General features: G+C 41.7%; 2 protein-coding genes across 2 annotated transcripts; one reads left to right on the forward strand and one right to left on the reverse strand.

The window, feature by feature from the left end:
* Nucleotides 1–613: 613 nt before the first annotated feature.
* Nucleotides 614–9,324, forward strand: mlec (malectin). Its single transcript, XM_030416025.1, has 6 exons — nucleotides 614–839; nucleotides 1,283–1,503; nucleotides 3,061–3,239; nucleotides 3,864–4,040; nucleotides 7,306–7,363; nucleotides 9,019–9,324. The coding sequence occupies exons 2-6, from the start codon at nucleotides 1,302–1,304 to the stop codon at nucleotides 9,261–9,263; spliced, it is 861 nt and encodes a 286-aa protein (XP_030271885.1). The 5' UTR covers nucleotides 614–839; nucleotides 1,283–1,301; the 3' UTR covers nucleotides 9,264–9,324.
* Nucleotides 9,325–16,297: 6,973 nt separating this feature from the next.
* On the reverse strand, nucleotides 16,298–20,684 carry LOC115581780 (uncharacterized). The gene is made up of 3 exons (XM_030417171.1): nucleotides 19,888–20,684; nucleotides 16,912–17,056; nucleotides 16,298–16,825 (listed from the first exon to the last, which is right to left on the reverse strand). Exons 1-3 carry the CDS (start codon nucleotides 20,519–20,521, stop codon nucleotides 16,513–16,515), a joined length of 1,092 nt encoding a protein of 363 aa, XP_030273031.1. The 5' UTR covers nucleotides 20,522–20,684; the 3' UTR covers nucleotides 16,298–16,512.
* Nucleotides 20,685–20,709: the final 25 nt, after the last annotated feature.

The following is a 20,709-nucleotide window of genomic DNA, read 5'->3' on the forward strand; positions in this document are numbered from 1 at the left end:
AATGAATCTCATTTTTGAGCCTTTTAATTTTGTCTCTTAACTTTAAATATATTGTTGGTTAATATAAAAATCTTTTCAGGAAATCTTCAGATCTCTTCCCAAATTTTCATTTTTTCTTTTCACACTAAACTTACGACTTAAATCACTTTGATTAAGGAATAATAATCTAATACTTATCATGATGTCTATATTGATCTACAGCCTATATGTACCCACCTGTCTTTATTTTTCTGTGTTATGTTCTGTTAATTTATTTATTTGTATTCTCACTGGTTAATGCCCTCATGTAGCTTCGTCTTTGCTTATATTCATGTTGTTTGTGCTACTGTTTGATGAAAACCACCTGAATACGCTGTAAAGTCTTCTATTTTCAATAAAAGGTATTAAAAAAAACATTTAAAAAAAAAAAAAAAAGCTTCTCTCAGTCAAGATTTGAATATGAGCTTGAATAGTTCAAATATATAACCTATGATATTCTTGTAATTATTACATTTCTAGAAATAAGACATAAAATGGTGTTTAATGGTGCGTCTCAGCAGGAGGCTGTGATTGGACGGAGCGCCTGTCACTCGTCGTCCACCGGAAGTGTAAGGTTAGGTAGCACGGCCCCGCCCCCTGCTTACTGCCAGCCGCTGGAGCTAGCAGCAGCAGCAGCAGCAACTGTTAGTGCACACATTGAATGAAAGTCGGTGTAGCAGGCTGTGACCACCAGCAGCTGAGATCATCTCCCCTCAGTGAAGTTATCCGACGGCGTGACTTCACCTGCGGAGACTTTAACGGCAGGCACGAGCTCACACGTTGGCAGAGGACGGGGTCGGAGACATTTGTGGAAGGGGAAGGTGAGAGACGTTTGAATTACTCTCATCACACACCAAGTATTTCTGGTTAGACAGGTAGGTTAGCTAGCTAGTAGCCTCACTTGACCAACGCTGATTTTCTCGTTGTATTTGAATGTTTGTGCTCGTTGATACACGAGTGGTGTCTCGTCGGTGTGTTAACGGTGAGCCGGGAGACTTGTTACTGATTTCTCTGTCATGTTCCGGCTCTCTGTGAGGAGCGTTCAGGCTAACGCTAACTGCCGGTACTGGTACTGTTAAGGTTAGCATACAGGCTAACTCATATCATGTTGCATGTCATCAAGACAAGCTGGCTAGCTCCTTGTGCTAGCTAACCTTATGGTTAATGTTTCATATGAGGAGCTGCTTCCGTACTGAGAGTTTCCGATTCCGACACTGTGTGTGTGTGTGTGTCTGTGTGTGTGTGCGTGTGTGTGTGTGTGTAGGACCGGGCGGTGTGGGGCAATGCAGCGGGTCACGGCGCAGCTCGTCGCCGGGCTGGTCGCAGCGGTACTGTCGCTGCTGGCGGAGCAGTGCTGGGCGGACGGCGGGGGCCCCAGCCTCGCTGAACGAGTAATCTGGGCTGTAAACGCCGGAGGTGAAGCACATGTAGACGTGCACGGTATTCACTTCAAAAAGGACCCGTTGGAAGGGAAGGTCGGCAAAGGTGAGTGGATGCTGTGACACCTTACACCTGTGAAGGTAAAACAAAATGTTGCTGCTCAGAGGAACAGATATTTCCAGAAGCAAACCTCTGCACGGTCAGGCTTCCGCAAGTAACCACAAACTAATGAGGAGTCAGCACAGAGGGCTGCAGCTCCGCCCCTGTCAGCATGCAGAGGAAGCAGGTGACGATATGATCAGACTGACTGCACACAGTCACTCTTGGCTCCAGTTGTGAGATTCAGATACTGCAAATTTTCAGCTGGAGCGAACCACACAGCCATGTGAGACAGAAGGACTGTGTGTTTCTGAGGGTGCAGGGAAAGGTCAGGGCTTGTGTAATGTGCACTGACAGCTTAGATCTGTTCTCCAGTAATGCAGCTATTAATTCTGGGTGGAAATCACAACAAGTATAGTATCCGGACACGGCTGTTGTGCGATAATCAATACATGGAAGGACAATCATCTGCAAACATGAACTCAGAATTCATACCAGTACCACCTGGTGATTTGGACTTGTGTCTTACAAGATACAAGACCTTGAGAGATATCGATATTCGATGCCACAGGGAAAAACTTGCACAACATTGGCTGCACACAATGTCAGATTTTTAGTAAAAGAAATAAATATAACAGGACTTCTGTGCTGTGCTGTTACTTACTGTCAGAGAGGAGAGTGAACAACACAGCTGGAACTGGATAATTCACATTCAGTGTCGATATTTTGATTCTCTTGGCAACAATATGGATCATGTCCGTGACCTTAATCACTTGGAGATCTGTCGCATCCATAATATATAAAAATATGCCGTATTTGTCAGTGATTGAGTCTAGTTGCTCCCGTGTAGCTCTTAGATACATCAGCCCTCCAGATTTTCCCCGGAGACTCCAGTTCTTTCGTTGCCCTCTCCTGGTCTCCTCCCTGGTCACAATTCACAACGAGTGAGAGACACAGAGAAAAATGGAGAGGAAATATGATTTTTCATTATATTTCAGATACCCTGGAGAGAAGAATGGCAGTTTCTTATTTAAGTTTTAAAGTAATAGGTTTTCTTCTGCCAGACACCAGGTCATACTGCATCAGTCCACATCGAGAGGCAGACGAACGGGGTAGTGTCGTGCACAGACTTTCCTTCTTTTTAAACCTCATCACAGTTCAGGAAACACATTTCCTTGAATCTTCCCCCAGAATCCTGCTTTGTTTTTGAAATCTTGCTTGTTTTTGAGGTCTCCAGGTTGGCAAGTATGCACAGATAACAAGCAAGAAAGCATCTTTTACCTGATCTAAATGAGCTGCAGATGTGTATTTGTACCTGAAACATGCATAAAGTCAGCAGACGAACTGTAAACTACATGAATAATGTGGCTGCTGAAGAACAAACACAGAAAGTTGATGTTACATTAGAGCCTTGACATCATATCTCGGAGATAATGTCAGTAAAATCGAGTTAAATACTGACTTAATGTATCACCACATGAAACATAAACATGGTCCTCTGGTAATATATGGATAGGGTTCTGACTCACACTGAACCTGTTGCTCTTCTTCTTCTTCTTCTAGCGTCTGATTACGGCGTGCGTCTGCCGATCCTGCGCTCCAGTCCAGACGACCAGATTCTGTATCAGACAGAGCGCTACAACGAGGACACATTCGGATATGATGTTCCCATCCGAGAGGAAGGAGACTATATACTAGTGATGAAGTACGCAGAGGTTTACTTCGCCCAGTCACAGCAAAAGGTATGACGAGTAATTGATCAACGGTGTTCAGCTTCTTTAGCACACTCTGCACGTGCTGATGTACTTGTTGTTGTGCAGGTCATGTTGACGATGGACGGCGTGTCATGTTTAATGTTTTTACTCATATTCAGTCAGTACTGTGGGAGCTGTTTGAAGACTAGATGGGTCACAATTATCCAAATACTCGACTCCATTTGACTTTGATTTAAGGGTCACAGTTCGATTTTATTTTAAATTAAAAAAAAAGATTTTGTCGGCTAAATCTTTGTCAGACAATCACATCTGTAAAAAATGACAGATTGTTGGCTTTATATCCTGACAACTGTGATTTAAAAACACGTTCAAATAATAATAGTAGATAATAGTGATTCAACAATTCAACTGGTTGTGCCAAAGCTCAGTTTCTCAAATCTGTCCAGAGTCGACCCTCTTCCCAAACAAATCAATCAAGGATCTCTGGAAAAAAAGAAAATAAACCCGACATCATGGAGGCTGCTTTTGCATTCAGTGATCAAAACCAGTGGCTCGTTAGCATCAATTTGAATACCCATCAATGTGCTGGATGATGTGTGTGTGTGTGTGTGTGTGTAGGGGGATTAGCGCTTAATCAATATACTTTCCCAGGTGTTTGATGTCCGTCTAAACGGCCACACGGTGGTGAAGGACCTGGACATCTTTGACCGAGTGGGTCACAGCACCGCTCATGACGAGATCGTGTCCTTTTCTATCCGACGTGGGAAGCTGAGCGTGCAGGGAGAGGTGTCCACTTTCAACGGCAAGCTCACGGTGGAGTTTGTGAAGGTGAGTTTTTATTTTTTTATTTTGAATTATTGACGAAACTTCTGCACTTCATTGTCACAGTGTCAGTGTGCTGATTATACCGTGACACCTGTACCAGCACTTAATGATAGCGTTCAGCTGCTCGCTTGATTTGTTGATCTTTCTTCCAAACAGGGTTGTGAGGTGGAACGTGACGCAGGGACAGATTAGTGCTGCAGTATTATTATTTTAAGCATGAATGCTCAACTTTTGGGTTTGGTTTTCTAGTTATTTCAGCTTTCCAGGACAAATGAGGTAGCAGTTAAAGATGCACAGCGTACGACGAAGCACAAGGAAGGAAATCCTGATGACGGTCACGTTCCAGCAGTTGAGAGTTTATTCAAATTTGTCTAAATAGTCAAATGATTTGTGTGCATAAGGCCATTTTCTTATCAGACTATTCATTCAGCATTTGTTAAATTGGTTTCCTTGCAGGTTATTTGTTTCTACTTTTTTATGTAACAGTGTGCAACAGTTACAGCTATATGTGGTGGACAGGTTGGAGAATAATCAGTACACAAGTTATGCTACTTAATATAAAAAATGACTTGAGTATTAGGAAGTGCAGTCATAAAGATATCTGCGTCAGTACGACAGGAAGGATTCTGCAAAATGTGATTATTCCTTCTGGCTGAGAGTTTGATCAGGAGATGGTGATCATTGTATGAGTCTTATCTGCCTGTTTTAAAGATTAGACTTCCTCCAGCAGCTTCTTATCTTAGCATAGCACTGAGAGGGGAACAGCTAACCAGACTCCATCCAACAGCAACAAAATCCACCTAGCAGCACCTTTTAAACCTCACTGATGAAGACACTGACAACATGCTTGCTTTGCACACATATTAAACATACAGTAAGATGTAGACACAAAGATGGATGAGCAAATAAAAGTAGTTCAGAGCTGCGTGTCATCACAATCGTCCTGTTTTTTATTTAATTCAGTATCGATTCAGCTTCACTTACAGAGATTCTTAGAGAGCAAACGCTGTAAAGTGTCTCAGTCATCCTGGTGCATGAATAGAAATATTAACGTTTTACATTAAGAGTGACGAAGAAATGAATGTGTTGATGTTGTGAATTATTAAACATTCTGTCAGAGTTTAGGAGGCGCTCAAACGAGATCCAATAAAATTAGTGTTTATCCAAATCTGTTGAATGTCCCTTTAACATGACGGCGCTCCTGTCTCGTCCTCGCCTCACAACTTGTGAAGAAAATGTAAACTGAACGGCACGTTTTCATAATGAACTCCTTGTCTGAGAGAGGCTGTCGACAGCCTGTTGATGTTTGTGGTCTGTCATGCAAATGACCGACAACAGTCGCACATCTGGTCGGCCTTCCTCACATTTGCTTACTTGTCGTGTTGTGAAGTTCACACCAAACGGCTGCTGCCTGTGAATCTGCGCCTGTTTGTCTGCTATTAAGCTTTCACAGTCTGTTCCCTTCATTTCACTTTCTCATGATTACAGTTGCTGTGATTTTAAGAAAGGCCATTAAAATGTCCAAAAAGCTGCTCAGGCTGACGTGCACAGTTTGTTTTGTTGAGGTTGGCTGACTCTGGAGTCTGAAGTCTGGCTCTAGATGAACAATGAGCACCATGAATCCATCCTAAACCAATAAAAATGACTCGTATTATCTGTTGCTGTCTTTGTGATGAAGTTGGTCACATTGTATTCTCTGGTTGTACATCGATCATCTCCTGTTAACGGGCCTGCTGCAGCGGGAATATTTGGTGGTTTTGGTGTCTCTGAACCATCGTGTACATTTGAGACACTTCTTACAAACTCATGTGCGTTGTTACACAGAACCACCTGGAGAGGTGCCAGTAGGAAGTGTTTGGAAAAGTTCAGTCCCTTTAAATTACTATCTGTCTTGGGCTAACTTCAACCAGTCAGAAGAACAGCTGGAAAGAGAAGAATAAACACAGTGTTTTCCATAAAGAGAGGAGCCTTCAGTGTTGTTGTTTGCTCTTCTTTCAGTTAAATATCCTCTCCAGTTTCTGTATCACGAGATGCTTTAGCAGCTACATGAACCTCTCGAGGAGCCGACATTGTTGTCTCCAGATGAACAGTCGCTTCTCCCGCTTGTCGTCACTCCTAAACCACGTCTGTAGCTGGTTCCTTTAAAGGATGCTGCAGGAACTGATCTGAGCTTTGAAGCCAGTTCCACATTATGACCAAACCGTGTTATTTAACTTCTCGTGATGCAGCTGTAAAATACTGAGCAGTGAAGTGAAATGACTAGCTTCACTATCAGAATTTGAACTATTTGGCCTGATAAGTGTAGAAGAGCCGCTCGAGTAAATCATTTTATCCCTGCACAAGTTAGCATAGAGCTAAACTGGAAGGTAGCCGTTTAGCCAACAGAAATCTCTCATTTTATACCCAGGAAGTTGAACTGTTTTGGCTCCAACGCTGTATCCAGACTTCCCTTGTTTCAGCCCTGATGGTTTTGCATGATCACACCCAGCTCCCTCACTTGTTATCGATTGATAAGCAAAACTGTGCCGTTTGTCAGAAACGCTGGTGGATGACTGAACGTGTCTGCATAGGTTTGATTCCATCTTAATGCCCACGACTACGTGAGGAACACCCGAACTAAACTGTGTCAGTAGGTGAAGTTATTTCCACAGAATGAATCTTGACTGACACATAAAGGATTCAGGCTACCTTTTGATTTTGTTTTACAGTTCTGGACCTCCTCATAAATACTGATGAGGTTGCTGGAGGCCATATTGTTGTTTTTTTTCATCTTGATTAGTATTCCCTTCAAGCTCTGTGTTCGAACAAATGAAAGATTGTGCCAGTGGCTGTGCAGAACATGTGGCTGTAGGCTAAATCTGTGCTTCAGAAAAGTTTCTCTGCAGTGGCCTCTTTCTTCTTCTTTGTATTTTCTGTAGATCACTGGCCCTCTCTGCATTTCTCTCTCTTTGTAAAGATAGAAGTGGGACACGCTGTTCGCTCTTTTTTTTTGCAAACGTTAAAGCTGCTCAAACAATGAAACGACAGAATCTTTATTGTTTCTGCACGTCTTCAGCAGAAACGCACCTGCAACAATTGTTGAGTCTTTAATTTCTATCTCAGGATAAAAGATCTCCAACCGTTAAATAGGTGTTTTTTTTTTGAAGGCAACAAAGATTATGAGCGTGATCACAGTCGGACACACTCCGTCTCTCCTGTGTGGTATTAAATTACCGACATTAGAAACTGTTGTTTCTGCTGTTTTAACGGATGTGTTCTATCTTTTCAGGGTTATTATGACAACCCCAAGGTCTGCGCTCTCTACGTGATGAAGGGGACATTAGAAGGTGAGTCTGGAGCCTGAACGCACCTCTTTTCCTTGCCATTATGCCATTATTTCCACTGTTCACTGCCTGGTAAAAACAGTGTGAGCATCTGGATGAGCCGACACACGGGACAGAACAGGGTAGTTTGGTTCATCCTCGCGAGGGTTCACAGCTCTCTTTGACCGTCTGACAGCCAGCTTCTTTCAGCCCACTGTGTAAACTCTGATCTGTAGTTAACGCAGCCAGTCGTAACAAACATTTCTGGTTCCACTCTGCTCCTGTGCATCACGCTGATGTGAAGCTGTTTATGTTGAACGCTCTGACGAAGGCTCTCTGCTCAAACACGTTAGCGTTTATCTTTTAGGATGTGAGCCAAACAAACCAGTGAAATGTGAGTGTTTTGTCCTTCCGACTTGGAGATTTGAGATGTTCTCCCCTTTCAAGTGTTTTTTTGGCATTTAGCACTTTATCTCGCGAGCCTGTAGGGCATCAGTCATCGGAAAGCACTGACTTCATATTTGTAATAATATCTCTATAACTGATGTATGTTGTGAATTACTTTAAAAACTGTCCTGCAGCGCACCGTTCAGCTGTTGTAATGAGCCGTCACTTGCTCTTATTATCCAGCCAGAGGCTTCGTGATCCATCAAGGAAATGTGTTCTTTCAGGACACGTTTGAAAAGTAGTAAAAGCAATGCTTCAGGGCTTTTATGCCTCCACGCTGGCAACAGTGTTTTAGAGGCGTTCATCTGTCCTGTTCTTAAAATGTCTTCAGATTTGGTAGAAATGTCGACTATGACTCGAGATGAACTGATTAGATTTTGGAGGACAAAGGTCACTGTGATCTCACAAACACATTTTTGGCCATAACTTAATAATTCATACGGTATTTACCATCGAAATTGACATACGAATGTCTAATAGGATAAAATGTCAGAGGTTAAATGCACTTTGACGTCATAAAATCCTGATAATAAATGTTCTGGCCATTATTCACCACCACAGCTCAGGAGACGACCACGACACGGTGACTCTAGTCTGAATATTCTTACACCGACTTCACCAACACGTCTTTACTGATTTGGTGAGTGAGACGTGTTGAGTCTCCTCCCTGATCGCAGGCTGTGTTATTAGGCGGTGAACCGTCTGCTAAGCATGACACCAACAGCAGTTTGTGAAATGTTGCATTGACGATTTACAAACACGCCTGAAGAGAACTTTACTGCGTTTGAGAGCATTTAGAAAGTCTTCTGCAGCAAAGTGGGAGAGGAAATAATGTCTCACAGTTGTTATCTGAAGCGTATTCAGTCACTGAAGACTTGTACTGACTCATACTTCATGTCGCTATTATTAGCAGTCTAATCAAAAATCAGTCATGGGACCTGTTTACTGCAGAATAGTTTCACTTTGACACTTTAAGTAGATTTTACTGATTACTAAATAAACGCTCTGAATGCCTCCTCCACCCACACACACACACACACACACACACACACACACACACACACACACACACACACACACACACACTAACTAAGCCCTCTAGAGAACTCTATGGATTGCAAAGTCTTGCTCAACTAGCTGTAAGCTCATTACAGCAGCAGTAGTGTACCAATCTCTTTTGTGTCTTTAGAAATAACCTCTCCCGTCTTCCCTGGAACTTCTTTACTTGACAGATGTGCCAAAGCTTCAGCCTCACCCCGGCTTGGAGAAGCCTGAGGAGGAGGAGGAAGAAGAGGAGGAGACTGAGGGAGGCGAGGAAGGTGGGAAGAAAAAGCTCCCACCAGGCTCCAAGACCAGGGTCCAGTCGGGCCCGCGAACACCAAACCCATACGCAGCCGACAACAGCAGCCTAATGTTCCCCATCCTGGTGGCGTTCGGGGTGTTCATCCCCACACTGTTCTGCCTCTGTCGGCTGTGAGCCACAACCAGCCACCGGGGAGGAGGCGTCAAACGGACAGACGTGAGACTATGAAGAGAGGGGGAGGGAGGGGGAGGCAGGGAGGAAGGGGTGGGGATGGGGGTGGGGGGGTTCAAGGTGACAGCAGCAGCACAGGTAAAGGCAAACACAGAGGAGAGAGTTCGACGATGGAGGACAAAAAGAGACAAAAACTTTTCGGAACGCCGCCGAGAGACGAAGCAGACGCTGCTGTCAGATTCTACCGCCGAGGAGACGTGGGACGGCCGCGTGCTGTGCGCTTCTTTGTGAATGTGTTACGCATCCACCTCTGCTGACCGTTTTGAACTCTGGTAGTCATTTCCACTCAGAGACTGGGCAGGATTTCCAGGTGCCAGTCTCTGAGGTTTGAAGCCACATTTCAGCAGGTGAGGCTGCTCGGGGGTGATTTGTCTCGGCCCGTTTTCTAAACTAAAAGCGTTGTTTTGTACCTGGTGTAGCGAGGAAGCACACTCTGTCTAACACTCCTGCTCAGCACCTGGTCACACGTGTTACCTTTAAATTGGAGGTGGTGCTGCTGAGAATTGGGTTAGATAGAAATGAAAAACCGTGAGACGGACGCTCAGTGGAACAGTTGCTTTTTCAGAGGCTCCTATTTTTCTCAACTTGTCTCATTTCTGTGTCTTTTCACTCAGATGTAGTGAGTTTGTTGTCGACGTGCCATCTTATCCTCGTAAAGGAGAAACCGGTTGGTGTTGAACGAGCAGCTCTGCAGCTGACGGGGTTTTGTGCCGTTTGCCTCGACGTAAATACAGGTCGGCTTTTATAAATCTGTCGGTGATGTGATAATGCTTAAAAGATTTCTCTGCATTTTTCCACCAAATACCGATTGAAGCTGTGAAAACGGTGATTAAATATAGATTTTTTTTTTCTCCAAGGATGACGCCATTATTAAAATTCTACGTTACAAAACGAGAATGTCGAACCTTGTTGCATTCAGTGAGAGGCAAAGTGAATACTGTGAAATGCTTCAGGCTTCATTCAGACCAAATCAGGCGCTGCAGTGAAGGACGGAGCTGCAGGAGAATCGTCGTCTGCTCCGGGAACTCGAGCGGTTTCTGGCTCAGCAGCTCTTCCACAAAGATTTTCTCCAGTCTCTCCTCCCCGCTGCTGCAGTCCGACACCAAAAAAAAAAAAAACATCTGTCCAAACTGCATGTGACAAAAAAGGAACGTCGGCAACAAAATCAACTCGATTTGATTATTTCCTAAACCACTTTTACACCAGAATTGCAGTGTGTATGCAGGTTTTTTAAAAGTAGGTTCCCAAAATCCAAGGAGAGTTTGTGTGTCACATTCGCCATCACGAACACGCTGGAATAACAGAAAACTGTAGAAAGCTGCAGATCGTATCGTCAGACTACATCCAGAAGTCCATGAATTAGACGCATCGTTCTTTGTGGAGCTGATCTCTGATACAACAAGCAACCAGAGCCCAGAAACTCAGAGCAACGTTTATTTCTGGTCTATATGGTCAGAATCTGTTTTTACCCTCACGCCAAACTTTTTAAATATCTAAAGCTATTAGATATATTTGTAATACCTAAAGATATTAATAAAGTGACCACAATCAGTGGTTTCAGTCTGTCTGTCAAACTCTGTGCTGCCTGAACGATGGACGCCGGCCTCGTTAACTTCAGCGCGTCCACGTTGGTTTGTCTTGTGTGAAAGGGGAACTGTTGGAGTGACGCGGCGTGACATTTTCAGCCCGACGCCTCGTTTCAGTTTCATTTCTGTCGCTCGCGTCAAAAGCATGACGTAGATGACTAACGGTTGATTCATAAAGTTTAAATTAAGAGCTGTTTGTACATACCTTCTCCTTTTTTCTTCCAAAACCTGAATAAGGTGGCAGCTGAAAGTGTCGGATTAGATGACACACCCCCTCGGCTGGCTGTCCAACTGAGAAATATCTAAATATCACAGTATTAACACTCATTTTCTGTACTTTCAAAGTAAAAACAAAGATGATAGGCCGTCTACAGGACGTAACAACATTTTTAATGGAGACAGCATTGTTGCATTGGGACATGGAGTCGTAGCCGATCGAGTGTCATCTTGTGATTTTACTGTCAACAGCTTTAACAACAACACTTCTCAGGACGAACAGAGAGGAGTGTTGTTTCGCTGAACGCCTGATTTGGTCTGAACGAGTCCTGCAGTGAGTCCGGACCTTTTTACTTTACGTCACTGTGTTTTCTGTGTTGTTGCCTTTTCTCTTCACTCATTCATGATGCATGTCTGCCTTTTTGATTCACCAAAGAATGTCTTTCTTTATTTTTGTTTTAGTTTGTTAGAGAAGAAAAAAAACCTGGTGGCCTCTTTAATTTGACAACTTTTTAAAAGGATGCTGTGGCGAGCGCTTTGTTTCAGCCTGCTGCACGTCCGGAGTGTTATTCCTCAACTAACCGGGAGGACGGTGAAGTCTTGTTTTTTGTCACCAGTCGCTGCAACTCACCGCTAATTAATCCAATAACTAAAGAGAATCTGCCTGTCGATGCAGCTGCGTCACAGCTGCTCCATCTGCAGTCAGAGATGAGAAAGCACAACATCAGCAGAAAATCTAACGACCCCTCGATGTGTTAAACCAACATTTGTTGTTGTCTCAGAACTGTCTCATGTAACTGCAGCTCCTTTTAACGCAGTGTGAACTCTGAGCTTCCTGTTCTGCTCCCTCAATCGTTGAGCCTTTTTTTTCCTACATCGCCACGTCGGACTGTGTTTTAGTCTCCAGTGTTGGACAATGATGTCCTTTTTTGCTTTCCATACGGTCTGAAAAGCAGCTTTGTTCTTCATTATTAGTGGAGTCGTGTTGTGAACCCTCCTGTTTATGTATCTAGTTTCCTCCCTTAAGTGCTAAGCTCTGCTCCGAGGACGGTTCTGTAACTTTGCCTGTTTCACTAATGCGTCTTAAATGTCTCCTGCCCCTCTCGCTGCCAGTATTGCTGTTGCCATATGCAGTACTAGAACAACAGTTAATGATCCCGTGCTGTGGATCCTTCCTCACTCCTTCATTCTCCTTCCTTTTTCTGAGAAGATTGTGCCAGAAAATATTTGGTCGGTTTGGTTGTTTTTTTATTTTGTTTTTTTTAAGTTTAAACTCAACTTATATTTATACGGAACCGGATCCGGGCCACGTGTGAAAAAATGTCTTTAGAGTTCTGACTTTTAACTGATTCTAATGGTACTGATTCCACCTGAAGCAGAAACAAGTCTGACTGTCTGAGTTGTCGGTCGGTGATTTCAAGTGAAGGACGATCGCCAACTCTGAGAGTCGCTCGGCAACAGCCCCGACCTCAGAATCCAACATGGCCGCTCTGCATATCCACAGCTGTGGAAGCTGCAGAATTATTATACAATTCATAATTAGACTTTTATAATTATACTGTTTATCCAGATTTTTTCTCATAAATCTGAATTTTTGTATCATTCTTATTTATTTTCACATTCAAACTTTCATGCCTCTCCCAGAATTGACTTTTTTTTCCCAGAATTGACTTTTGACCTTAAAATTTACATTTTCTCCCAGAATTGAATTTTTTTCCCCCAAAAAATTGATGTTTTTTTCCCCCAGAATTGAATTTTTTTCCTCAAAATTGACTTTCCCCCCCAGAATTGACTTTTCACCTTGAAATTGACTTTTCACCTTGAAATTGACTTTTTTCCCAGAATTGACTTTTTTCCTGCAAAATTGACGTTATTTCCCCCAAAATTGACGTTTTTTCCCCCAAGAATAGACTTTTCACCTTGAAATTGACTTTTTTCCCACAATTGACTTTTCACCTTGAAATTTACTTTTTTCCCAGAATTGACTTTTTTTTCCCAAAATTGAGGTTTTTTCCCCCAGAAGTGAATTTTTTCCTCAAAATTGACTTTTTTCCCAGAATTGACTTTTTTCCTGCAAAATTGACGTTATTTCCCCCAAAATTGACTTTTCACCTTGAAATTGACTTCATTCTCAGAATTGACTTTAACCTCAGAATAATGAGGAAAAAGTCGTGAACTCAACCCCATTTTGTCACCGCGGCCCTCGTCCTCGTCCACACATTGAAGACCATGAAGGCACCTTTTTTCTGTCCTCTGAAAAGATGCAAGAAGTTGATTTGTCTCGGCACCAAAGTCGTCACGTGTTCTGTTCCTCTGCGAGTCCACACAGCTGCGTCTGTATATAAGGTACAAGCTCACACTGATCGTGTGACGACAGTTTTGTTCTCATCACTTTTGTTTCGTAGCCGAGGTGTTGGGTTGTTTTTTTTTTTCATGTTCTCCTGAGGAAGTCTTTGTGGCCTTTCTTCTGGGAGGGAACGGTTGTTGGTACAGAGTATAAGAATAAATTTTAACGGGCAGTCGGATGAACTGACTGTCAGAAAGTCAAATAAATGAGATTTGTCTGAAAATGTGGGATCTTCTATTCTATTCTATATAATTTAATTAGAGTGGGGCTGATCTGGAGAGATTTTATAATGCGCTTGGATTTGTGTGTTGGAATTTTTTCCTCAGGATCTTGTTTTGTTTTTAAAACGTGATGTTTTATTGGTGTGACATTTTGCACTGCCTCATGTCATTTTTTTGTTTGTTTGTCTTTGTTGCCTTGAAATTTTGAATACATTGTGCTTTACCATCATTCGCCTTGAGCTCGATCTTTTGTTGGCTTGAATCAAATTATTCTCCTCTTTCATTTCTTTTCTCGGTGAAACGCACTTTCAGGGTTCGATTTTCTTTCCGCACAAACGGCTCTTGTTGGTAGAATTGGGGCTGCGACAAACAGTTATTTTCATTATCGATTCATCTTATTTTACTCATTTATAGTTTCAGTAATTAAATGTAAAAAAAAGTCGACCCATCTGTATTTCACACAGTCCAAAGTGATGTCTCTGATTTTCTTTTTTGTCCAATCAACACTCTTCATTTACTGTCATACATGACAAAGCAGCCTATGTTTGATCATTTGGCTTGAGGAACGACTGAAACAATTTTTTAATTATCAAAACAGTTGGCAATTAATTTTCTTTCAATCGACTTATTGTTGCAGCTCTAAGTAGAATTGAAATATCTGCAGTGAAGCTGTCCAGCCCTCATTTCTTCTGTTTGGATCTCTCGCGAGTGTTTTTCAGACCTGTATATTTATTTTCTCACAACTGAATGAACTGGAGTGGAATGAAGATCTGCTCTGATTTATTTTCTTAGAACATCAGAACCAAAGAATTTCCATCACTCCATCCAAATTCTTAAACGCCGTCTCGACGTGACGCTAACGGTTCTTCATCTCCGTCACCCTTTTTTGTTTCTCGCCGTGAATAAGCCAGAGGACGGCAAAAAACAAATCGCATCTTATCATCACATCACATTTTGTCTTTGAGTTATTTGCCAGTCTCATCTAAAAGAGTCACTTTTAATTGCTCTGTAATTTAATGTAAATTTAATTTTGGCATGTTGCTGTTTTGTTGTTTCGTTTCTCATTTTCTCAAAGCAACTGAACATGTGAGACGAATTTAAACTGAGACGAGTTAGAGCATCAGAACATCAGCCGACCACACACACACACACACACACACACACACACACACACACACACACACACACACACACACACACACACACACACAGGGCTGCAGACGATGATCACACAGTGTGAGTGTGTGTCAGTACGAGTCCGACTGTACAGATGACGTGTCGTTCCTCTGAGGTGGCAGCAGGTGGAGATGTGTTCGGAGCCCTGATCTCACTCAGATGTGACGTATATGTGCAACATGGGAAATGCTGATAAATGCTGTCTCTTTTTAATAAATGTGCTATTTTATCAGAACGTGTTGCGGCTGTTTTTCAACTCAAACCTTCCTGGGTAGCAGCTGAAGTCAGGGTGTCTGTAGGTCCTTAGACAGTTTTATTTTTTCTTACTCTTCACAGAAATGTTGTCTGGTTGGTTTTATTCACCTTTTAAGAGATTTTTTTTTTTCAAAACCAAGTGAAGAAAATTTCCAGGATTTTTTGTTGTTTGACCAATTGGAAAAATAAATCACAAGGAAAGTTTTTGGTATGGAAGGGTGGAAATTTTTTAGGACAAACATTTTTACTCTCATATGTTAAACCAATGTCTTTTCATGGATATCAAATAAATAGAAGATAATAATTCAGAATATTTTTTTCTTATGGATTAATTTTTTATATGACATAAAAAGTTCAGATTTATTTTGATTAAAAATAAAAAATTCCAGAGGGTTTTTTTTTTTTTCTCTTTTGGAAACTAAGTGGGAAATTTTCAGGACAAACATATTTTCTCTTATGTTAAACCAAGTGAAAACAGACAAGTTAAATGGAAAATAGAAATTCAAGAGAACTTTTCTTTTCTTTCTTTTGTGAAACTAAATATTCATATTTGAAAGCAAGTGAAAAAAATATCTTGTTTTCCAGGAGATTTTTACTTTCTTTTTTTAAGGAAAATGAGTTGGAAAACATTTGAGGACAAAGTCTTTTTTCGCTCATCTTTTTTTTTTTTAACACATTTTTAGGACACAATGTTTTTTTGTGTGGAAATGAAGCGGAAAAAAAAAACTTTGGATAAATGTTTTTTTCTCTTTTCAAACCAAGTGACAAAAGATGTTTTTTTCCTTCTTGGAAACTAAAGAAACTTTTTTCTCCTGTGAGACTGACTAAAAAAGCGCTTTAAGATTTTAAGAAAATAAATGTTTTAAATGTTCATATGTTTCAAAAAGGTTTTTTTCTCGTGTGACAAACCAAGTCAGAATATTTAGGACAAACTTTCCATCAGCATGAAGCTGAGGTGCTAATGACTGAATTTACAACTTTAGGTGAACTGTTCCTTTAACGGAGTAATCACTGCAGAGTCTCGGTCCAGGTACAGAACAGAGTCTTTGTTTGTCCAGCTGTTGTTTTTCCACTGAATGTGTGTTTAACTTCTTTAAATAGACCCAGATCTACACGGATCAGAACGTCCTGGACCAGGACCGCAGCTGAACAGAGCAGACGTCATTAAAACCACCACATGTTTAACTGAGCTTTAATAACAACAGAATGACTCCTTAGAATAACAGTATATCATATTCACTATTTACACATGTAAATATATTTAAGAAAACAACATTTATAAATTAATAGATCTGAAGTTGAAGTGCATGATTTCCTCCGAGGCTTCCAGCAGCTGGTTGATCCGGCACATGAAGTGTTTCCCTGCAGATTTCAGTCCGGTGTCGGTGAGTTCACCTGTGGTACAGCGCCATGAAGGGTGTGTGTGACAGCTGGACTCCACCCGCTCCACAGGACACCCTGGATCCAGCCCGGCTGCAGCCCAGGACCAGGCCCAGCTCCTGAACTGGAAGTGTGCCGGTGACCCCCAACACGTCTCCCGCAGTGTCCTGCAGACGATCCTCCTTGGAGGAAAACGCCACCCGCCGCATGTTCACCAAGCTGGGACCTCCTCCTGCTCCACCTGCCGCCTCCTGCAGACTCTGGAAGAGGAAGAGCAGATCCACCCTGAGCTCCACCGAGCTGCCCCGAGACCACACGCTGTACCTGAAGGAGGAGAGAGACAACCGGGTCACAACCAGACTCCCAGAGGACACTTCAGGCTGAAATCAGATCATGATTTGTGTTTTTACCTCGTAGGAAGGTCGCGCTTCGCCAACGCTGAGAGCACCGGGTGGATGTCCAGGTGTTGTGGGTTGGACAGCTGGAGGTGAAGTTCAGCTCTCATGACAGTTAATGACAAAACGTCTCCAGTGAGGAGAAACTCCACATCTGTATCTGAGGAGGAGACCAGACGAGACGGTCAGAGTCACAGAACTCACACAACAACTCAAGTGATGAACTCAAGTACAACTTAACATGTTCTGATAGTTTACACATCAACTCTGCAACATTCATTAAACTTTTAGATTCTGATCCATTTTCTAAGTCTGATATAAATCAAATTTATCTGTGAAACAAAAAACCCAAGTGAAGAAAAAGAATAGAAAAGAATTTTTTAATATTTAAAAAAAAATTCCCTGAAATGTTTTCACTTTTTTCAAATGTGGGAAAATAATCTGCAATATTTTTGTGAAAACAATTTTTTCCAGGAGATTTTTTTTTATTCTCTTGTTTTTTCTGAAATTTTCTTTCAAACATTTTTGCTAAAAAAAAAAAAAAAAAAACTTTTCTGTCTGCTAGAGAAAATAAATTCCGAGGATAATTATTCATTTTCTGAAAGACATTTCAGGAGACATTTTTCAGGCCTAAAACAAAATTCACTTTTCATTTTTCATTTTTGTTAGTACATTTTAGTTAAATGGTTGTTGTTGTTTTTTTCAGGTTTTCACACATTAGAAAAAAACTCAAAAGAATCATAGAAAAAATAAGACGGAACGTTTTTTAATGTTTGAAAAAAAAGTAAGCCTTTTTCAAAGATCTTTTTTTCAATCTTTCAAGAAAAAACATCCTTAAGAAAATAGTTTGCTCTAAAAATAAACATAAGTTTTTTTTTTACTTTTTCACACGTGGGAAAAAAAGTCTTTTTTTAATACGTGAAAAAAAAATCTCTTTTTTTCTTTCTTTCTTTCTTTCTTCTGAAAAGCTTCTCCTGAAATTGACTTCAAAAGACTGTTAAGGAGATTTATTTTCACTTGTGTAGAAGTAAAGAATTTAGAATTTTAGGGGGAAAAGAAGCCAGGAGAACCAAATTTATTTTACACTATTTATTTATTTATTTTAACTTTAAAGGAAAATTGTCCTGTAAAATTTTTTTTTTTTTTTTTTTTTTTACACTTTTTCAGACATTTTTTTTTTATGTGTGAAAAATAACATTTTTCCAGGAGTATTTTTTTCACCATTTTTTTTCCTTATTTAAAGTAAATAAATATACTATATTTTAAATATAAAAATAAATTTTCTTTCAAAACTTCTCACACCAAGAGGTATCAAATATACAAGTTAAAGCTAAATATACATTATATATCTATATGTTGTGCTTCTTACTAGTTACCTTGAAGACAAAATGCTGCATCAGAGCCAAAGTAGCACGTTTTTAAAATAAATTATCTTTAAAGGAATCCGATTGAGAACAACACTGATTCTGATCATCAGGAAAATGCTGCCGAGCCGTTTATACAGTTCATACAGAACGTACATTTTTACCTGATACTTTTGATACTTAAGTACATTTAATATCAGATACTTTCAGACTTTCACTCTCCCAAAGTGGTATTTTAACACCAAATCTTCACTTGTGCTCGAGTTTATCTTCTTGGTTTCCTCTTCCAACTCTTCCCGTGAGGCTGCAGGGTGATAACACCCGGCTCTCCAGCACAGAGGTGATGTTTTCACTCCTAATACCTCGTTAATCTGTCAGTGGGACGTTAAGCAGCTGAGGCTCATTTGTATGCAGATGATCTGCTGCTCTACAGCTGCATTCATCAGCGTCCTCCAAAACACTCCAGCTGACTATGATCCTGCACAGTGTCACTTTCTCAACACGTTTGCCTGCATGTGGCTGCTTAATGCTCTTATCTCTATTATCATGCACCTTCTCTCTGTGTTCTCTTCATGGTGACTGGATGGGGTTCACCAGGTTTTGCATATTTGTATCTTCCAAAAGTCCTAAAAATGTTTTTTATGTTTGCAAACCAGCTGTTCATCTTCAGCGACACGCCTGAACGCCGGCGTCCTGTCGTCTACTCTGATTCTTTACAAAATCTCTTAAAAAGTAACTGACAGCAATAAGTACTCAGGAGTCAAACTTGAGTAAAAGTAAAGAAATGGTGTTGAACTATAACTTTGATAAAAGTGAAAGTGATAAAACATAATGAGGTTTCTTTACCTGATGGCCGATAATACAGTTAGTTAATTTAAAAATGTTACTTTGGCTCTGATGCAACATGTAATCTGCAAAGTAACTTGTAACTTAAATGATCAAATGTAGTGGAGTACAAGCACCTCAATATTGTACTTCAGTACATTTACTTAGTTACATTCCATCGTGTTCATCTGGAGACTAAAGTGTTGTTTAAGTGATCAGCTGCTCTTCTTCTGTGATTTATCTGTGCAGACCTGATCTGATGTTTCAGTGTTGTGTTCAGGTGCAGTGGGAGAGTTTGTCATCAGTAACTGTGGTTAAAATCCTGTTTCATGGTTGAGGCCTTCAGTCCTCCAGCTCCTCACATGACACCACAAAAAGTTCTGCACTCGTCGAGATTTATAATCTTAAAAGTTGTTTTCATGTTATTGTGTTAAATTCATCGTGAATTAATGAGGAAGTCTTGAAACTGAGAAACTTTGTGTTCAAAGCAGCAACATTAGCTGTGATTTGAGTTCCTGTCTTGTTCCTCTGCCTTACATTTATCCAGCATGCTGCAATTAAGACAGCAAACAGAAAACCTGAAGTAATTTGATACAAAAAAAGTAAAAACAGCCTTTTCTAATTATTTCTTCTATCAGAGCTTTTTGTTTCTAGACTTCTGCAGGGACGGATTACATTTAAGAAGCATTCAGTCGTGTTCTGTCTTGTATTTCTGCGCACAGAGAATGAAGCTGCGTTCTGCTTCTTGCCTCGTTAAAGAAAGAAGAGGAGAGTTCAGCAGCAGGCGTGTGTTTGAGCTTACCTCCTCTCAGGCGGCCCTGTATTCCCTTCAGGCTCCTGCAGCTCAGTCCCTCCTGACAGCAGTGGTAAACCCGCCGGACGAAGCTGAACAGAGACTTTTCCGGGAACACGAGGCCCTGGGCGGCTCTCGGGGTGAAGGGCCGCACACGGAGCTGCAGCCGGGTCGCATCATCCTCGGGAGCCGCTCGTGTGTTCTCCTGCCACGGCGCCGCCAGCTCCGCGCAGCGCTCCCGGTGCGTCCCCGCCACCGCGCGCCTCCACCGCCTCAGCGCGTCCGTGCGTAAAGTTTGTCCGGAGGGTTCATCCCGCGACACAAATCCCTGCGTGTTCACTGCGCGACCAAATACTCCACATGTCACCACCGAGAGAAGAAACAGAGCAGTCCAGCAGCAGCGAGCGGAGGCCATGGTGCTTTTAAATCCCGGTGATTGAGTCTTCACTGCTCTCCAAACCCTGCAGCTATATACCCCGCTGACAATGGGAACATCTCCCCACTTAGAATTTGAATCCTGGCCCTCCTCGCAGACCCTGCCCCTCTTTTTGTTCGTGCCCCCTAACCACCCATTTACCCCCCAGCGCTTTCTTTTAATGCGCCTGCATAATGAGGCGCCCCGAGGAGCTGCGACCTCATCCATTCACATTCAGCTCCGCGGCTAATGACTCTAATCACTCCATATTTGGATCATCAGGATCTTTATTTACAGCACATATAGCGCACAAACATGAATGAATAATCACATTTATGAGCTCGTGTTCGGCTTTTCTAACAGCCTCGCGCACTTCCTGGAGGGTCAGCGGGGACATGTGGGACTGAGAGGCCGAG

Source organism: Sparus aurata, chromosome 5 (genome assembly GCF_900880675.1).
Source record: "Sparus aurata chromosome 5, fSpaAur1.1, whole genome shotgun sequence".
Taxonomy (NCBI): Eukaryota; Metazoa; Chordata; class Actinopteri; order Spariformes; family Sparidae; genus Sparus; species Sparus aurata.

What these genes read in the sequence shown, in the direction of transcription:
- LOC115581780 (XM_030417171.1), bottom strand. Translation starts at nt 20,521, where the DNA reads ATGGATGAGGTCGCAGCTCCTCGGGGCGCCTCATTATGCAGGCGCATT. An exon ending in ACAGGGCCGCCTGAGAGGAG is followed by an intron (nt 17,057 to 19,887) that starts GTAAGCTCAAAC and finishes TCTCCTCCTCAG; the next exon opens with ATACAGATGTGGAGTTTCTC. An exon ending in AAGCGCGACCTTCCTACGAG is followed by an intron (nt 16,826 to 16,911) that starts GTAAAAACACAA and finishes CTCCTCCTTCAG; the next exon opens with GTACAGCGTGTGGTCTCGGG.
- mlec (XM_030416025.1), top strand. Translation starts at nt 1,302, where the DNA reads ATGCAGCGGGTCACGGCGCAGCTCGTCGCCGGGCTGGTCGCAGCGGTA. An exon ending in GGAAGGGAAGGTCGGCAAAG is followed by an intron (nt 1,504 to 3,060) that starts GTGAGTGGATGC and finishes TTCTTCTTCTAG; the next exon opens with CGTCTGATTACGGCGTGCGT. An exon ending in TCGCCCAGTCACAGCAAAAG is followed by an intron (nt 3,240 to 3,863) that starts GTATGACGAGTA and finishes ATACTTTCCCAG; the next exon opens with GTGTTTGATGTCCGTCTAAA.